We start from the raw sequence: 19,750 nt of genomic DNA, 5'->3' as shown, positions 1-19,750 counted from the left end.
AGATTTTGTAAGCTAGGATCAAATACAGAAAAGAGCTAGAGTACCACCATACAGAATGGAGATTCTCAGAATGAAATTAGACAATTGTACTAAGAACTAAGATAAAGACAAAAACCTAACATTAAATACCAAGGCAGTGCATCATCTGGAGAATAGAGCAAGGAGTCTGAGCAGGTCGATAGTGTTGCTTGTAAGTATGTTAAGATAAAATAAACTAAAAATGGATGGAAGAAAGGGGAACAGAAGAGCATAGTGTGGTTGGAAATATGCAAATAGAAAGGAATAGAAATGTATAAAAGATAGGGATGAAAGGAAAGTATGAGAGATATATTGTCTGTACTGCCAAAAAGTTAGCTAGAAATAGAAGTATATAAAAAGGCAAAAAAATAAAAATAGCTTTAAAAAATTAGGTTATAAAACTTGTAGATCCCTTAGGACTAAGATCGTAATTAATAAAGGAAAAAAAGAATCCAGAACTGATCCCAGAATGGACCAGTTCATGAGGATTGATACTAATATTTCTGTTTCCTTAGAGTCTCAGCTGTAAGTGTCCTTCTCCTCGCCTTGGGTTTTTTTTGCATTATTCTGTGACCAGCAGAGCTTCCTTTATTGTTGGTCTATAAGCGTCGGTGTGTGGGGGGGGGGGGAGGGAGAGGGTACAATAATGGCTCCTTTCCCTGGGAGTGAGTGAGCAGTGGCACACTGTTGTTTCAGTCGGGCTTGGAGTTGCCTGTTGCAGAGGGACACCAGTGGCTCAGGTGTAAACAGAAAGTCTCAGAGTTGGGCGTCTCTCGGGTTTTTTTTTTTTCTTGGCAGCCTCCCTGCTGGAGGCGTTCCAAGGGGTTTTAATCTAGCCCCGCCCGAGTGCCTGAGGGTGCTTGTTATCCCTGAGCGCCTTAGGTGGCCCACAGGGCATCTCTCCACTGCCTGTTGCAGAGGCACCGAAAGAGAATGAGAGAGAGAGGCTATGCCCGCGGCTCCTCTCCCCCTGCCCGTGCGCCTGCAGCCTCCAGCCGCCATCATGGCCGGGCTGCTCTCAGGGGCTGGCACTCGTGGCCGTGGACCTCTTCCCTCCTGTCCTCTCGGTCCGTCCCCTTACTGGCAACAATGTTTCTCACCCTGAACCAGCTCTCCGGTTCCCACGCTCCCACTCTCTGTTCAGCTGTGAATCGACATCTCGGTCCGGGAACGCTGAGCTGCAGTGTGGACCCTCCGTATGTTTCTCACTCCCTCCTGTCTGCCACAGCTCCGCCGCTTCACCCTCTTTGAGCTGTTGTAGATGCCTCCCAGCGGTTATGTCAGGATCCTCGCGGTCCTTTCTGGTGTCCGAGGCCGTCTGCTGGTGTTCAGCTGGTTTTCTGTGGGAATTATTGCGTCCTTATGTGCATTCCCAATGCATCTGTGGAGAGGGATGCATTCCACGTCCCTCTGCTTTGCCACCATCTTTTTTCCTCTAAAATTTTTATTTTATATTGGAGTATAATTGATTTACAATGTGTTAGTTTCAGGTGTACAGCTAAGTGATTCAGTTATACATATATGCATTCTTTTTCAGATTCTTTTCCCATATAGGTTATTACAGAATATTGAGTAAAGTTCCCTGTGCTATACAGTAGGTTGTTGTCTATTATCTACTTTGTCTATAGGAGTATGTATATATGTTTAGCCCCAAGTCCTAATTTATCCCTCCCCCACTTTCCCCTTTGTTTTTGAAGTCTGTGAGTCTGTTTCTGTTTTGTAAACCAAGTTCATTTGCATCATTTTTTTTAGATTCAACATGAGTGATATCATATGATATTTGTCTTTCTCTGACTAAACTTCACTTAGTAGGATAATCTCTAGGTCCGTCCATGTTGCTACACATGGCATTATTTTGTTCTTTTTGGTGGATGAGTAGTATTCTGTTGTATATCTGTAGCGCGTCTTCTTTATCCATTCATCTGTCCATGGACATTTAGGTTGCTTCCATGTTGTGGCTCTTTTAAACAGTGCTGCAATGAACAGTGGGGTGTGTGTGCCTTTTTTGGATTATGATTTTCTCCAGATATATGCCTGGGAGTGGGGTTGCTAGATCATATGGTAGTTCTGTTTTTAGTTTTCTGGGGAACCTCCATACTGTTCTCTATAGTGGTTGTACCAATTTATATTCCCACCAACAGTGTAGGAGGGTTTTTTCTCCACACCCTCTCCAGCATTTATTGTTTGTACAATTTTTGATGCTGGCCATTCTGACCAGCATGAGGTGACATTATAGAGCTTTTTTTAAACAAAGTAATTTTGGCAGTACCATCCAGAGGTAGAAAAAATGTCACGTATACATAACATGTATCCATAGACATACACAGACCCACAGAGACTTTCTAGCTTCCCTTCCAAATTTTAGCCATGAATAAGAGATGATACAAAACTCATTGCTGTATAAGTAACGACTGAATCCAAATTGTGTCTGGCAGATGGAACAAGTTAGGATTACCTGCTCCAGTGGCTGAAGCTTTTTACTAATATTTTGGGAGAAGACTTTAAAGATTTGTATTTGTCCTTGACAAGTAATATTATGGAGGCTGTGGACTAGATTTCGTGCAACCGAGCTTTTAAGGCAGTTTACATTAGTAAAAGCATCTCCTCCCCGCCAAAGCCCTTTGTTGTCAGTCTTAGATGATTATGAGCAGTGTTTTAGTTACCACGTCTTTGAAATCTAATCTCCCCAAGGAGCTAAGATTTACATCTTCAAGGGACAGAGAAAGAGTGTAAGTTTTTTCCTAGGAGTTTGAGTGCCTTTTGGATCTTTTCAGGAATCCCAGTAAAATATAGTGGCACCACCCTGTAATTAGGGGGGTGCACCCTGTACAAAGAATGCTCTGGACTCACGGGGGCCCATTCAGGATTGGAAATGAAGAAGGGTTCATTTGGGTCACTATGGTCATAGAAACGATCAACCGATTGGACTAAGACAGTTTTGTGCAGCAGGAGATGGTTCTCGTCTTAATGTTTTCCATTCACTGTGAGCCTTAGCAGTGAACACTCTGGCGGAAGCATGGGGATGGTGCCAGGCAATAAATATCCAAGTAAAGAGAGGGACGGCCCTGGTGCAGATGACGGTGACTCTAGGAACCTTTGCCTTCCCTTCTCCCTCCTCCTATTCCTCCTCAGTAGAGGCCCCGATGATCTCATCAGCTTTTCTTTCGGTGGCAGGAATGTCTCATGAGGCATGTTTCTCAATTCTGCCTCATTCAGGGGATAGCTGAGGGGGCTCACGATCTGTGGTATCATAGAGATGAGCAGGTTGTGGATTTTAGGGTCTTCAGACATACCAATTGACACAGTATGGTAGCCATGAGTAATTCAGAGCTTGTTCCCCCCAAAAAACCACAAAAGCCTGCAAGGGCCAGTTAGCTTCCCCTTCTCCTTCCTGGTACATAAAATCTTTAAGAGAGGTTTGAATTTTAGTTAAAGTATAGTTTCTGATCTGTTTCTACTGTACTTCTTGATTTTTTCCTGTTGCCTCAATCTTAAGTGTTATTATTGGAAAATTCTGAATGACATCACAGTGAGCCCTTTTTGTAGGCATCTGCTTTCCTTTCCAGGATGTCCCAGTGGATCTCTCCAGGCTTGTGGCGTGCCTCCACTAGCATGATCTGCACAAGGTCTTTGGAAAAAGCCTCTTGGAGTGTTGGTATGCTGGCACTGAGTAGCGCCATGGGAGCCTCTGTGGGGGTTTTACATTTATCAAGGAGCTGGCACACCTCCTTAGAGCTGTTAGGAGGTGCTGACACCAGATGTTCAGAACAGGACATTTATACATATTTGTCCATTAATTGTGTAGCAACGGCACGGCAGGGATTGCACCCCTGATACCTCATCAGGTCAAGGGGGCGAAGAGCAACAGTAATGAGTGAAGCAGTGACACAGAGACCGTATGCCTCTGTTGTATTTTCCCTTTCACGGTGCCATCAGTTTCCTGTCACAAGGCTCTTTTATTGTTCTGGATTAAGGCTCACAGTCCATGCATGACCCACCTCTTCTATTGTCACAAGAAGAGATCTCTTATCGTCTTTATCTATAGGAATCCTTTCATCCTGCCTTTAACGCAGAGCCTCTCCTTGGGCAGTGACAGTAGCCTGGCGATCCAGTCCACCTTCCTAAGGTCTCCTTGGCGTTGACATACATTCATAGTTAATTAAAGCCTCTATAATTAGTGGTCTAAGCACCTCATTAGACCATATGCCCCTGACACACTGCTCTGGGTATACGGTTGAGTTATTATAGCAGCCATGATACTTTGGGTAGGATACTGCAGGCAACACACAACAGAGGCAGTATGTGAAAGCATATAGCAGCTAAGCAGACCTCAAGTACGCAGTGCTCTTCCCCCGATGGGTTACCCACCTGAGTGAGTTAGATCATGATTTTCATCCTTCATTTTGTTAATGCTTTAAATCCAGAGCATACCACATTGATTTGTGGATGATAAACCACCCTTGCATCCTGGAATAAATACCCCTTGATCATGGTGTGTGAGCCTTTTCATATATTGTTCAATTCAGTTTGCTCATATTTTGTTGAGGATTTTTGCATCTGTGTTCATCAGGGATATTGGCCTGTAATTTTCTTTTCTTGGAGCATCCTTGCCTGATTTTGGAGTCAGGGTTATGCTCACCTTGTACAATGAGTTTGAAAGTGTGCCCTCTCCTCTTTTGGGAAGCATCTGAGAAGGATTGGTATTAATTTTTCTTTGAATGTTCTGCACACTTAGCCAGTGAAACTATCTGGTCCTTGTCTTTTGTTGGGAGGTTTTGATAATATCCTTACTAGTAACTGGTCTGCTCAGATTTTCTGTTTCTTCATGATTCTGCCCTGGTGTATGTACGTTTCCAGAAATTTATCCATTCCTTCTAGGTTGTCAAATTCGTAGGCATGTAATTATTCATAGTCGTCTCTTACATACTTTGTGTTTCTATAGCATCAGTTGTAATGTCTTCTCTTTAATTTCTGACTTTGAGTCCTCCCTTTTTCCTGGTAAGTCTAAAGGCTTGTCAATTTTGTTTATCTTCTCAAAGAACCAGCTGTTAGTTTCACTGATTTTTCTATAGTCTTTTCAGTCCTTATTTTATATATTTCCACTCTGATCTTTGTTATTTCCTTCCTTCTGCTCTTTGGCCTTAGTTTTTCCTTCTTTTTCTAGTTCTTTGAGGTATAAAATTAGGTTTTTTACAATTTTTGTTTCTTGATGTAGGAATTTATTGCAATGAACTTCCCTTTAGAACTGCTTTCGCTGCATCCCATAAGTTTTGGTATGCTTTATTTCCATTTCATTTGTCTCAGGAATTTTTTTCTCTTTGATTTCTCTGCTGACCCATTGGTTGTTCCCATGTTAGTGAAACTCTACATATGTCTGAATTTTGTAATTGACTTCTAGTTTCACCACACTGTAGTTGGAAAAGATGCTTGATAGGAGCTTTCAATCTTCTTAATATATTAAAACTTATTTTGTGGCCTAACATATGAACTATTCTGGAAGAAATTATATGTGCACTTAACAAGAATGTGTATTCTCTTGCTTTTGGATGGAATGATCTGCATATGTCAAGTCCATCTGTTCTAATGTATCATTTAAGGCTGATATTTCCTTATTGATGTTCTGTCTGGTTGATCTATCCATCGATGAAAGTGAGGTATTAAAGTTCCCTGCTGTCATTGTACTGCTGTCTATTTCTCCCTTTAGGGCTGTTGATAGCTGCTTGATATACTGAGGTACATAAATACTTACAAATGTTATATATACTCTTATTGGATTGACCCCTTTATGTAATGCCCTTCTTTTTCTCTTATTACAGCCTTTGTTTTAAAGTCCATTTTGTCTGGTTTAAGTATAGCTACCCCAGCTTTCGTTTGGTTCCTATTTGCATGGAGTCTTTTTCCATCCCTTCACTTTCAGTCTGTGTGTCATTACATGCAAGGTGAGTCTCTTGAAGGCAACATATAGATAGGTCTTTTTTTTTTTTTTAACCCATGCAGCCACTCTGTGTCTTTCGATTGCAGACTTTAGTCCATTTGCACTTAAGGTAATGAATTATAGGTATAAAGTTATAGCTCTTTGTTTTCTTACTGTAATTCCTCTATTCATTTCTTCTTTTGTTGTTCTTTTCCTTTGTGATTAGATTTTCTTTAGTAGCATGCTTAGATTTCTTTTGCTTTATCTTGTGTGGCTACTATAGGTTTTTGCTTTGTGGCTACCATGAGGCTTACATATAGCAACTTACCAACTTAAAATAGACTGTTAGGTTGCTGTTGTAAGTTTGAACACATTGTAAAGTTCTACATTTACTCCTCCCCCCTCTATGTTATGTTTTTCATATCACACGTTACATACAGTTGACCCTTGAACAATGTGGGTCTCAACTGCACTGCACAGGTCCACTTATACATGGATTTTTTCCCACTAAATGTACTATAGTAAAACACAATGTACAGCTGGTTGAATCCACAGACGTGGAACTGGTATATGTGCATTTTCAAGTGGGTGGAGGGTCAGCACACCTAACCCCAATGTTGTTCAAGGGTCATCTGTAATGATAGTAGTTATTGTCCTTCAATATTCCTACTAGCTTTATGAGTGATTAATCCACCATTTTCCTACACGTTTACCTTTACCAGTGAGATTTAGACTTTCATATGTTTTCTTGTTACTAATTAGTACCCTTTTTTTTCAGCTTAGAGAAACTTCTTGTAAGGCTGGTGATGAACTCTTTTACCTTTTGCTAGTCCAGAAAATTCTTTCTCCAGCTCTGAATAACTGTTGATACTTATATGGGGAGAGTATTCTTGGCTGGAAGTTTTTCTTCTTTTAGCACTTTGAAAGTGCTAGCCCCTTCTGGTCTGCAACATTTCTGCTGAAAAATCTACTGATGGTTTTATGGGGGTTCCATGGTATGTTACAAAGTGTTTTTCTCTTGCTGCGTGCCTCTTTGGCTTCATCTTGTTTGGAACGCTCTAGGCTTCCCAGTCTGGATATCGGTTTCCTTCCCCAGGTTTAGGGAAGTTTGAGCCATCGTTTCTTCTAAACATCTTTCCACCCCCTCTCTCTCTCTCCTCCTTCTGGCACCTCCCTAAAACATGAATGTTAAGTCAGCTTGATGGTGTCCCCAGAGCCCCTTAAGCTGTCTTCAAGTTCATTGACCTTTTTTGCTTCATCTAGTCTGCCGTTGAACCCCGTATTCTTCACTCTGTGACTTCCTTTTGAAGTTATCACTGTGTTTATCCATCCCTCTCCTGCGTGCAGTAGCATCTTTATGACCATTATTTTGACCTCTATCAGATAAGTCACTTCCCTCATTTTCATTAAGGATTTCTTCTGAGGTTTTATCTTGTTTCATTATATTTCCCTTAACTCTTTGTGTTGGTTTCTGTATAGTAGATGAAACAACCACCTCTCCCAGTCTTGAAGGAGTAGCCTCACGTAGGAGATGAACCTCATCATTCATCCCTACTCTAGCTCTTGGCTGCCTCTCAAACCTTTGTGATTGTCTAAGCAGCCCATTTGATTTTTAATGGCACCCAGTAGTTGAGGGTATGCCAAGACATTTCAGTGTCCCGGAGGGGAGGATTACAGTCAGCACCTAGATTCAGGCTGATTAGAAGCCAGACCTCAAACAGCAGCTTTTAAAGTATGCACATAGTCCTGTGGGGCCACACGTTAAGTCCTCGGGCCACCAGAGCCCAGTGATAGAGTTGTGTCCTAGGCAGCAGCCTGAAAAGTCACGGTGCCAGATGAGGATACAGGCTCCTTTCTAGAAGATTCCAGCAACCTGGAGCAGTGCAGAGGTGGCATCCACAGAGAGCCCTCAGTAGGTCCCTAGATCAGTGCCAAACCAGAATATCGTTCAGTCTGAAGCCCCAGGACCAGCAAATAGGCGTTTTTCACAGAAAGACTGGGGTGCGTTTCAACCTCTTGTCTGTGCCGGGCCCTGGGGGTTGTAGCCAGCCAAGAACTGTTTCTCCAATGGTTACAGTATCACAGGATCCACAAACACAAGACCTGCTGGCCACCAAAGTCAGGTGATTAGGGGGCAGCCCCCTGGGTAGCAGACACATGTACAAACTCCCTCTAGATACCAGTACTCTGGAGAGGATTACAGTGGGCCCTTAGATGTGTGTTTAATTAGGAACCTGACCTTCAGGCCCCGGCTATAACCATAGGCCTCTTTCACAGGACTTGGCACCTCAGGGCTGCTTCTTGCTCTGCCCTAGAAGTGGTAGCTGCTTAGTAACACTTTTTCCATTGGTTAAACTCCTGTGTGACCTGCGCACGCAAGCCCCACTGGCCACCAGAGCCGGGCAACCTGGAGGTATCCCCTGGGCAGCAGCCTCAAAAGTCGGGCCTGCACGCAAGGGTACAAGCTCCTTCCTAGGAGACGGCAGTGCGCTGAGATGAGGCAGAGCACAAAGGTGCCACCTGCCGTCCTCCATCCCCAGAGTATTGCATTAGGCCTACAATATGTCTGTTCCATCAGAGGCCTGCCCCTCAGGCCAGTGCTTTAAGATCAAAAAGTGAGTCTCTTTCACAGAAAGTCTGGGTGCTTCTGATCTGGCTGCCTCTGCCCTGAGTGAGCCTGCTCACATCCTGCTAATAAAAGTTGCGGTGCCCCATGTCGGTTCCCATCCTCACTCCTCAAGGAGAGAAGTTCATGGTTCTGAGATCCCGCCCAAGTATAAGTCATCACACTAGGGGTGCGGTATGTTGGGAGATTGTGTCTCAGCCTATCCTACCCACCTCAGTGTAGGTTTTTGCCCTTGTTGGCCTGATGAGTAGAAGTCGCTCTGCTGGTTTTTTTTTCTGGAAAAAAAATTGTTCTTTATGTAGATTCGGTGTCTCCACGGGTTGCCTCTTATAGCAGGACAGCTATCAGTTCCCACTTCAAGTATCTCAACAGTTTCACAACAATTATATCTAAATTATGGAGGTTTTACCTTATGTGAGATGTATTCCACCTAGCAAAATAATAATCCCCATAATTATTTAAAGATAAAACTGTACCTCCTCCTTCATCCTCCAGCTGTATCATTTTCAACTTAGAGTAAAACACATTGACACCATACTTAGCATAAATATTGTTTCTCAGCAACTTGTTTACACCCTAGTGGCAGTTTTCAAGATAATGCCTTCCCTTTTATATTGTACTTTACAATTTACAAGTAATCTTTGTCTTCTCAGAAGTTAGATCTACAAATTCCTACCCTTTTGATGAAGGAAATAACACAAAGATGTTCAGTGACTTTTGTGCAACTACAGCCATTTTTCACTAGAACATCCATCTTGAAAAGGACTCTTAAAAGTTTTGACCAACCTCTTGCTGGAATGCCCCAACTTGTTCTCAACCAGGCAGCGTTTGGAGTTAGGATTCTGGTTTTTGTCCCTCATTCTCTGGTGGTCTTTCCTTCCCTTTCCTGTCATGCTTGTTGAAGGAAAGGGAGAAGCCATGTGAGCGCTGTATGTAAATACTGCTGGACCCTCCTCAGCAATATCAACTCACTGGCCACATCACCCACTTCCAGACTTCACTAGGTGGGTACTGAGCTGATTAATCAAAGATTGTAAAAACATTCAAAACATTCTCAGCTCTACTCTTTAAATGTAATAGGGTCCTTCAGGCCTTGAGTCAGTGACACTCTCTTCAAAACAGAAAAGCATACATTTTATAAAAGAGCAACAAATTTTGTTTGATAGAATCTTTCACATACTGAATTTTGTTCTGAAACTTATCTACTGTGATGAGACATCTATCTTCTGGGGCTCCTGCCTCCGAAATGCTTGTCAAAAAGTAAAGACAACGAAAAATATTAAAAGCAACAGGGGAATCCCCATAAGGCTATTAGTTGATTTTTCAGAAGGAACTCTACAGGCCAGAAGGGAGTGGCACAATATATTTAAAGTGGTGAAAGGGAAAAAGCTACAACCAAGATTACTCTACCTAGCAAGGCTCTCGTTCAGATTTTATGGAGAAAGCAAAAGCTTTACAGACAAGCAAAAGCGAACAGAATTCAGCACCGCCAAACCAGATTTACAACAAATGCTGAAGGAGCTTCTCTGGGCAGAAAAGGCCACGATTAGAAACAAGAAAATTATGAATGGAAAAGCTCACCGATAAAGGCAAACGTGAAATAAAGGTAGGAAATCATCCAAACATAAATATATCAAACCCAGCAGTCGTGAGAAGAGGAGAGTACAAATGCAGGATACTGGAAATGCACTTGAAATTAAGAGACCAGCAAGTTAAAACAGTCTTGTATACATGTGTAAGTGAGTGTATATATATATATATACGGATTGCTATATAAAAACCTCATGGTAACTGCAAACCAAAAATCTGCAATAGCTACACACCCAACAGTAAAGATAGACATCAACTCACAAGAGAAGAGACCAAAAGAGGAAGGGAAGAAAAAAGACCTACAAAAAACAAACCCGAAATAATTAAGAAAATGACAATAGGAACATACATATTGATAATTATTTTAAATGGATTAAATGCTCCAACCAGAAGACACAGACTGGCTGAATGGATACAGAAACAAGACCCATCTATATGCTGTCCACAATAGACCCACTTCAGATCTAGGGACACGTAGAGACTGAAAGGGGATCAAAAAAGCTATTCCATGCAAATGGAAATCAAAAGGTAGCTGGAGTAACAATACTCATATCAGACAAAATACACTTTAAAATAAAGACTTTCACAAGAGGCAAAGAAGGGCACTACATAATGATCAAGGGATCCATCCAAGAAGAAGAGATAACAACTAACTGTAAATGTATATGCACCCAACACAGGAGCACCTCATATATAAGGCCAATGGTAACAGTCCTAAAAGGAGAAATCCACAGTAATACAATAATCATGGGGGACTTTAACATACCATTTTCATCAACGGACAGATCACCCAGACAGAAAATCGATAAGGAAACACAGGCCTTAAATGACATGTTAGACCAGATGGACTTTACTGATATTTATAGGAATATTTATAGGACATTCCATCCAAAAGCAGCAGAATACCCGTTCTTTTCAAGTAGACATGGAACATTCTCCAGGATAGATCACAGAGTGGGCTACAAACTGAGTCTTGGCAAATTTAAGAAAACTGAAATCATATCAAGCATCTTTTCAGACCACAACACTACGAGATTAAAAATCAACTACAAGAAAAAAAAAGAAAACCTCTAAAAAACACAAACACGTGGGGGCTCAACAATATGCTACTAAACAACCAATGGATCACTAAAGAAATCAAAGAGGAAATCCAAAAATACCTAGAGACAAATGACAACGAAAGCATGACAATCCAAAACCTAAGGGATGCAGCAGAAGCAGTTCTAAGAGGGAAGTTTATAGTGATACCGGCTTACCTCAGGAAACAAGAAACATCTCAAAAAAACAATCTAACCTTACACCTAAAGCAACTAGAGGAAGAAGAACAAACAAAACCCAAAGCTAGCAGAAGCAAAGAAATCCTAAAGATCAGAGCATAAATAAATAGAGACAAAGAAAACAACAGAAAAGATCAACGAAACTAAAAGCTGCTGCCTTGAAAATATAAGCCTTTAGCCAGACTCCTCAAGTAAAGAAGGGCGAGGGCCCAGATCAATAAAATTAGAAATGAAAAAGAAGTTACAATGGACCCCACAGAAATACAAAGGATCATAAGGGATAAATTCTTAGAAAGGTACAGTCTCCCAAGACTGAACCAGGAAGAAAAAGAAAATATGAAGAGGAGAACTACCAGTACTGAAATTGAAACTGTGATTTTAAAACTCCCAACAAACAGAAGTCTAGGACCAGATGGCTTCACAGGCGAATTCTATCAAACATTTAGAGAAGAGCTACCACCTAGCCTTCTGAAACACTTCCAAAAAATTACAGAGGAGGGAGCACTCCCAAACGCCTTCTCTGAGGCCACCATCACCCTGATATTCAAACCAGATGAAGATACCAGAAAAAAAGAAAATTACAGGCCACTGTCACTGATGAACACAGATCCCCAAATCCTCAAAATGCTAGCAAACTGAATCCAAAAATACATTAAAAGGATCATACACCATGATCAAGTGGGATTTTATCCCAGGGATACAAGGATTCTTCATATCTGAAATGATTTTAAGACCTGTCTGGTCCCTTCATATTACATTTATTATCTGTGTACTTGTAGCCTTATCTAAAACTCCTGAAACCCTTTAATTTTTTTGTTAAAAATTTTTTCCTTCATTAAACAAACGTTCATTCCCTCTAAAGCACTGTTTTACTAAGTCCTGAAATCATTTATTTGCTCTTTCTGAATATCTTCTGGCTGTTTTTGGTAAGATAAAGAACAATCTAAATAGCTTAGAGAGACATAAATGACAGTTATAATATTTTACTTGATTTCAAGTGAATATTTCTCCGATTCTCTTGCCTCAAGGACAAAGGCCAGTTTCCAAAGAAATAAATCTGTCAGTACTTTTTTATTCAGAGCAATGTTACTTGCTTTCAACTCCACATTTAACATGATGAGAAGACTGAATTTTCTAGGAAAGTGTCCAGGTTTAAAATACCTCATGCATCAGGGCAGACTGCTTTTTGGTTTGCTCTGACGCCAGGGCTGGTGCGTTCAAATCCCAGCTCCAACATTTACATTTGTGTGTTACATGACCTTGGTTTTACTCTTTGGTAAGGTCTCTGAGCCCCCATTTCCTTATCTGCAAGTGGGGATGAAAATTATACCTTCATTATTGGGTGTGGCTGAAGAATTGAGTTGCTATAGGTAAAGTAAAAATTTGGTGCTGTAATTCCATTTTTGTCTAAACTTTGTTTTTAACCCTTGAAAATAAAAGTGTGACTTTAGTAATTTTTTTTTCTTTGGGAGAAAAAAACTTTAAAACAGTCTGTAGGTGTATTTCCGAGCATGCCAAAGACACCACCGAAATTGATTTCTATAAGCCAAGCATGAAGAAAAGTCATTTTTCACGTGCATTACTGATGCTTGCCTCAAAGTGACTGGACAAGATTTAAAAGCCACTTTTGATTGTGTTTACCTAAGATAATTATTTGAAATCACATATTTATTGTGTTGTGTGGTTAAGATTAAATGCGGGCACAGGAGATGGTGATATAAGAGATTAGGAAGAGAGGAGAAATCCTCATCTATATAAAGAAAATTGTTTACAAATCAAGATACTTGGTTGGTCGGTCTAAGTACATTATTTAAAATTTTATTGTGATTTAGTACAGTTTGAGTACAAATTTCTAAAGAATGTGTATTTGTGTAAGGATTCAATTTTGAGTTAGAGTAGAGGTAAACCAAAATGTTAATGATGATTATATCTTTGCAGGGTAATTGCAGATGACTGGTTTTTCTTTTTTAATTGTTTCTGACAATAAATTTTTATATAATGTGTATTGTCTGTAATAAAGCTGGCAATCCTAAAAGTAACAGTTATACAGAGTTAATAGTGTACACTTTTATTGTTTAAAAAAAGCTTCATCTACCTGTGTTACCAAATGATTGTTTCCTAAAAAAAGAACATTTTAATTTCCAGTTTGGGGTACTGTCCTAAAATAAATATTATATGCTTGGGCATTATACTGTCTCTATTCTTAGCTTGTTTTAATATTGTACCTTGCGTATTTTCATCTGTGCATAGCCTTTAGTAAATCATACCGTATTTCTTATAGCATATTGAAATTTTATATTAGAATCACAGAATGTTGGAATAATAACATACCTTATAAACAACACTGAGTTCGGGGGTGGAACATTGATGACTTTGGGTCCTTGTTATAGTGTTATAAAACAAGCAGGTTTCTTACTTTCTTAAATAATATCAGTGACCTGTAGTGCCTGCAAACAAATATTGCTTAAAAAAAAAAAAGCTATTATTGGCTAGGTTTAAGGATTGAAAACAGAGTTAGTAGCACTGGGGGTGGTGTTTTTGTACCAAAGTTTGGGATATAGATTAATCAGTCAATTTGAAGCAGAGACTTGATTATGATATACAAGAATTGATTATAATCACTACTACTTACTGAATGTTTATATGCTAGGGACTTAATTAGATGCATTAGATTTGTGTACTTTGGGGCTAGGGAGGAATAGCTGGTAAATGAGGACCCCACAAAGAACCACTAGAGAACAAGGCATTCGTCCATGAAGCATCTGAGCCTACAGCAGCCTGAACAGCCTGAAGTAGCACAGTGAAGATGGGAGCTGTGATGAGAACCTCATAATTGGACGTGGAAAATGCTATTTAACTTATAGTTTAAAGGGAAGATTATGTGGTATGTTTGGAAAAGGGAAAATCTCTTATGCTTTTTTCCCTTCTAATAGATCACAACTGAAACTATAAATAACAGCAAGTCTTGAAGACTTTTGGGGTCGGACTGACCATTTTCGGGGAGGACTGAGCACCACGATTTGTAATTTCTTGTCGGGGAAAATACAGGCTGTATAGGTCATCTGAACCAACAAATCTGGTTCTGGGTTTTGTTTTCATCGTGTGACTAGAACCCAGATATGTGTTCATTTGCTATCTTTTGATCATGCTAATCTTCAACCTGCCTTGTGTTTTCAGAAGGCGTTTTGGAACACTTACACGAAAGCACAACAAGGAGAGAGCAACAGAGGAAGTGACTGGTTCCAGTTTTACCTTACCTTCCCATTAATCTTTGGCCTCTTCATTATCCTCCTTGTCATTTTCCTAATCTGGAGATGCTTCCTAAGAAACAAAACTCGCAGACAGACAGTTACGGAAGGCCACGTCCCTTTCCCTCAGCACCTCAATATTATCACCCCGCCTCCCCCACCAGACGAAGTCTTTGATAGCAGCGGATTGTCACCAGGCTTTCTGGAATATGTAGTTGGGCGCTCAGATTCCGTCTCCACTCGCCTGTCCAACTGCGATCCCCCACCGACCTACGAGGAAGCCACTGGCCAGGTGAACCTGCGGAGGAGTGAAACAGAACCTCATTTAGATCCACCCCCGGAGTATGAGGACATCATCAACTCCAGCTCAGCCAGTGCCATTGCTATGGTGCCTGTGGTCACCACCATCAAATGAAACTGCTCACTTCTTTTTACTATAATCGTTTTTAAAATACTAACAAAAGACCTTTCTAGCACTTTACCACTACATAAATGTGCATCTGACTTATTGGACTCTGACAGCATACCACTTCACATTCTCTGATTTGATTTTCATGAGTTTTGTCTCCTACTCTAAATTCATTATCCATGCTCATATTTGCTAATGGAAATATGTGAAGAGGGAAAAATACTAGCGGAGGTCTTCATGTGAGGGGATGTACGCCTGTGCGTGCATATATGTTTATGTACATATGTACACGCACATACATGTGTTTGTACATCAGCGCAGTATATGGGCAGCTGTCTTAAAAAGTCATTAACATCTATCTAAATCACCTGTAAAGTTAGAACATTACTCACCAAAATTGGGGCGGGGGGGCACCAACAATGTGTGTAATAGATAGCAACATGCTGTTCAATGTTGAAAATGAGATGAACTTAGCATGTTTTATAATTCTTACAGGCTTTTATTAACCTGCAACTACCTTAAAAGGAAACAAAAAAATTCATGTAGTCAATCACAACTTTAGGAACATCTCAGAAGGAGACAGAGAAGGAAGGCACACTAAACGATACCTTGCTCGTAGTGGACAGCAAGAAAATCATGGGTCCTTAGTGGCATTTGGCTAGTTTCCTAGGAGGGATTTTGTTGCTGTTATTGACTGCCTCCCCCACAAAAATTAAACAGTATTTGCTTAGTATCTTTGAATGTCTCATGCTATTTGTATTAACATCTTGGTGGAATGGATTTCCCGGCAAAAGAATAATTTCTCAAGTAGATACACAGATTAATGACAGGGAACGGATGCAGATTTCTCCTTAGCTCGTTGGCGACAGTATTTTTTTCGCATTGTTTCGCTGCCTTTTACTCTACTCCCTCTCCTACCACCACAGAATCTTCAAGCACCTAAGAATTTAGTTACAATGCTTGAAATTATTTTCTTAATGTTTTGGTATAGAGTGACGCCTTTGTCTCAAGATGATCAGGAGGTAATTTTCCACCAAATTAAGAACTGTGATTTTTATATTATTCTCCAGTTGGTGTGCCAGGTGCATAATAAATCTAGTTATAGCTGCACACAGATCTCATTGTTGCTATTTCATTTTGTATTTTCATCACGTTTTTTTTTTTAGACCGCAGATTTTTACTTTTCCCTTGGAGCAGGGGGAACAGGCTGTGAATGAACTGCCAACATAAACTGGCTCAGAAAGGAAAAATAAAACAGTTATACATACACTGATGGAAAACTCCCTGTATCAGTCAGGGAAACGTCTGTGCCACTCCCATGACTCCTTACTGTTGGATACAATGGTTGATCAGGCAGAAGGAACGCAGGTTCTGGAAGTGTCATACCCTGCTGCCTCCATCTCCATCCCCACCCAGACTCCCCCAAACCCAAGGAAGAAGGACTGCTGGGGAGGACCGTGAACTACGAGTCAGATGACCTGAATTCTAATCCCACTCCGCCATACACTTGCCAGGCTGCCTTGGGAGAGACCCATATGTGACCCTCAAATTCCTCCCCTCTGAAACGGCAATAGTATCACATGCCCTGCCTTTCTCCTGGGGCTTTCAAAGGATCTAATGAGATGGTGTGCGTGAAAGTCATTTGCAAGACATGAAGCGCTTTCTAGGTGTAAGGCCATAGCACTGTTCTCATTGCTCTTATGAAGGGAGAATTTTCTCCCTCTGTTTCCCTAAAATGTGTCTGAGTTTTCACATAGTGAGAAATAGAGTAGGCTGCTGCATAACTGGCTAACGGGTTACTAATCCGAGTGTGTGGGCTCTTAAACACCTGTCATCCTCTGGTCTATACCAATACTGGGCCTACTTAGCTCACACAAACAGGATTAAGCAACTGTTGGAAAGGGAACTAAGATGTCTGTGTTTAGATAATAGGTTTTACAGCTTTCATGGACTAAAAATGAATAAATCTTGAACCTGGTCTCAACAGAAATGACAATATTGTTTTGAATTTGGCCATGAGTACATGGTGATCTCTGGCTTCTATTTAAAGCTGAGAGTGGGAGTGTTTGAGGCGGGGGGGGGGGGGTGTGTGTGTGTGTGTGTGTGTGTGTGTGTGTGTGTGTGTGTGTGTGTGTGTGTGTAGGTTTCTTTTTAAAGGAAAATTAAGGCTCCTTTTGTGTGGACTTTTTCCCCCCCCCCCATTAATATCAGGCCTTAGATTAAACCAGCAGTTTTCAAAGTATGGCCAATGAACCCCTGGGAGTCCTTGAGAACCTTTAGGAGATCTGTGAGATCAAAAGTGTTTTCATGATAATACCAAGACGTTATTTGTCTTTTCTCACTCTCTCAAAAAGTAGTTAAAAATGTAAAAGCCATCTTCCCACGAATTTTGTTTGTTTAGAAAATATAGCTATCTTCTTCACATTGTCATTTATGTTAGCATGTAATGGATCCATTTTTTTGGACTTTTAAATTTTTAAATGAATAAACCCTTAAAAATTTTTTCCCGTTCTACTTTCTAATATGGCAAATACTGGTATATATAAACTCCATAAACAAAAGCTCTTTGGCATCCAGCTCCCCAGCAAACGTTAACAGTATAAAGGGGTCTGGAGACCAAAAGTTTGAGAATTACAGGATTAGACAAGGGAGCAGGATGTCCTATTACTAACTACGTATTCTTGCAATTTTATTTTACATTCGAAACTCCCGCTACTGCATTTAATGCTGCCTCTCAGAGATACCTGAATTTCAGTATAAGAACGAATGTTGATCCTTGAAGCAAAAGCCAAATGCTTACACTGATCTATGACTACACTTTTTCAGACTGTTAGTCAGAGAACACACTACTCCACAGTGACAACTGGCATCAGCTACAGGTCTCCTGGCAGCATTCGGGGGATAATGACAGGATAAGCAAATTTTTTAGAGAAACAAAATACTTTCTTTAAGAAACATTCTCTTAGGTTAGTTTGTTTTGTTTGAAATTGATTTGGGTTTGACATTTTTAGAAACCCTTTCGCTACCCCGTCTGGTTTTATAAACTGAGTTTCTTAACATTTGTTAAAATTAAAGGGGCTTATCTGGAATAATATATATTTTTTATGCTTTGGCCTTTCTTACCTGACTGATATGACATTCACCTTTGATCATTTTTAATAAAGGTTTATTTTTACAGCTATATTTAGTACCTTTCTTAAGCAGTAACTGCATTGAATCAACCAGTGTGCATTTAAATGAAAGAATGGGCTTCCTGGTCTTCCAGTGGACCGGTTTCCAGGCCTCCACATGCACTGCTTGTCTCTGGAGTCCTAGAACTGGCACTTTTCTGCCTCCTTGCTTTGAATGTCACAATGAATTGTATCTGTTTAAAGTAAATGAAATGATTTCCTTTTTTCCTGTTGACCGGTACAAATACAGATGCTGTGTTTGATTCACTGTTAATGATGACTTTAAGATTGATGAGCTGATAGGATAACTGTGGAGGTAGCTTTAACTTGGTACTGTGTAAATAGCATGTATTTTATAAGATTTCACATTTTTAAACACTTGGTTTACATTAAATTATGGTATTTAACTATTTTTATGTTTATTCTAGGTAAGGTTTTTCTTATGTTTCTGTGTTTTTGGTATGCTAAATAAAGCTATTTTTAAACCCAAGCGATTTTTTTCTGCCATGTGTTAACTGTATTATGGTTAGGGGATAAACATGCTGCATAAGCTCTTATTAATTGTGATCTTTTTAACACGGTAAAATTATTGCATTTCTTTCTTATGAATTTAGGGAATATTGCTCAGTAAAGATATCAAAAATTACCTGGTGAAAACTTCAGGGTGTTCTCAGCATAAGAAAGACCTATCTGTACTACTGGTGAATGATGCTGGAATGATACAAAATGGGAACACTTGCTCCAAAGGGATACATTGAGTTCCCTGCTATAGTGTTGTTTGTCAATTACTGGGAAGTGTGTTGTCTGCAGATACATAGGAGCTGGGTTTTTCCTCCTTAGCAGAAGAGCTTGCAATTGACATGAGAAAATGAGAAAGGAAAGCAAAGGATGGAAATATATGTGACCACAGGGCATCTCACTAAGTGCAGTTACCTCAAGGACTAAAAGATGATGTGATGTGTCATTAACCAAGCAAAGGTAAATATGACTTGATCTTTATGGTATAAAAATTAAAACTATTTACTTATATCCAAGGAAGAATTTTAAGTATAAATTATAAGTCTAAATATATATTTTATAAGCATAAGCTTTCAGAGTTGTCCAAAATGCCATAAAAAGGTACTTTTAAAAACATACAGCAATTTCTAAAAATTACATCACCTACACACATCCATGAAACCCAACACCTACCTCAAGACATTTCCAGTACCCCAGAAGGCTCCCTCTTACCCTGCCCCCTCCTTAAAGAGAACACTTCTCACATCGATCATAAATGATCAGTTGTTAAAATTTCACACTTGGCTGTAGCCGTATGGACTTGCCACTTTACCTTTGTTAAAGTATTTCCAAGAAGTTCAAGCTAGAAGTTCCAGAGTTGCTCTTTCATCTCTTGGCCCTCCTTGAAACCACCTACTCATTCTAAGCCTTTTCCACATACCTGAAGCTCTTTGAGGGCCAGAATTGTAAATCCTTTTAACTCCCTTCCACAAACACACCA

At 40.1% G+C, this 19,750-nt stretch overlaps 1 protein-coding gene across 4 annotated transcripts in view; it reads left to right on the top strand.

Moving 5' to 3' along the window:
- The window catches only part of PRRG1 (proline rich and Gla domain 1), a 132,250-nt gene extending 115,096 nt beyond the window's left edge, over positions 1-17,154 (top strand). For all 4 annotated transcript variants that reach the window (XM_057718660.1, XM_057718661.1, XM_057718659.1 and 1 more), the window contains one exon: positions 14,603-17,154. In XM_057718660.1, coding sequence (XP_057574643.1) covers positions 14,603-15,088 — 486 coding nt within the window. In that variant the 3' untranslated portion in view covers positions 15,089-17,154. The remainder of the gene's footprint in view (positions 1-14,602) is intronic.
- The last annotated feature ends 2,596 nt before the right edge of the window (positions 17,155-19,750 follow it).

Source organism: Hippopotamus amphibius, chromosome X (genome assembly GCF_030028045.1).
Source record: "Hippopotamus amphibius kiboko isolate mHipAmp2 chromosome X, mHipAmp2.hap2, whole genome shotgun sequence".
NCBI classification, from domain to species: Eukaryota; Metazoa; Chordata; class Mammalia; order Artiodactyla; family Hippopotamidae; genus Hippopotamus; species Hippopotamus amphibius.
The sequence above is the reverse complement of the archived record's forward strand: the minus strand, read 5'-3'. Positions and strand labels throughout refer to the sequence as shown.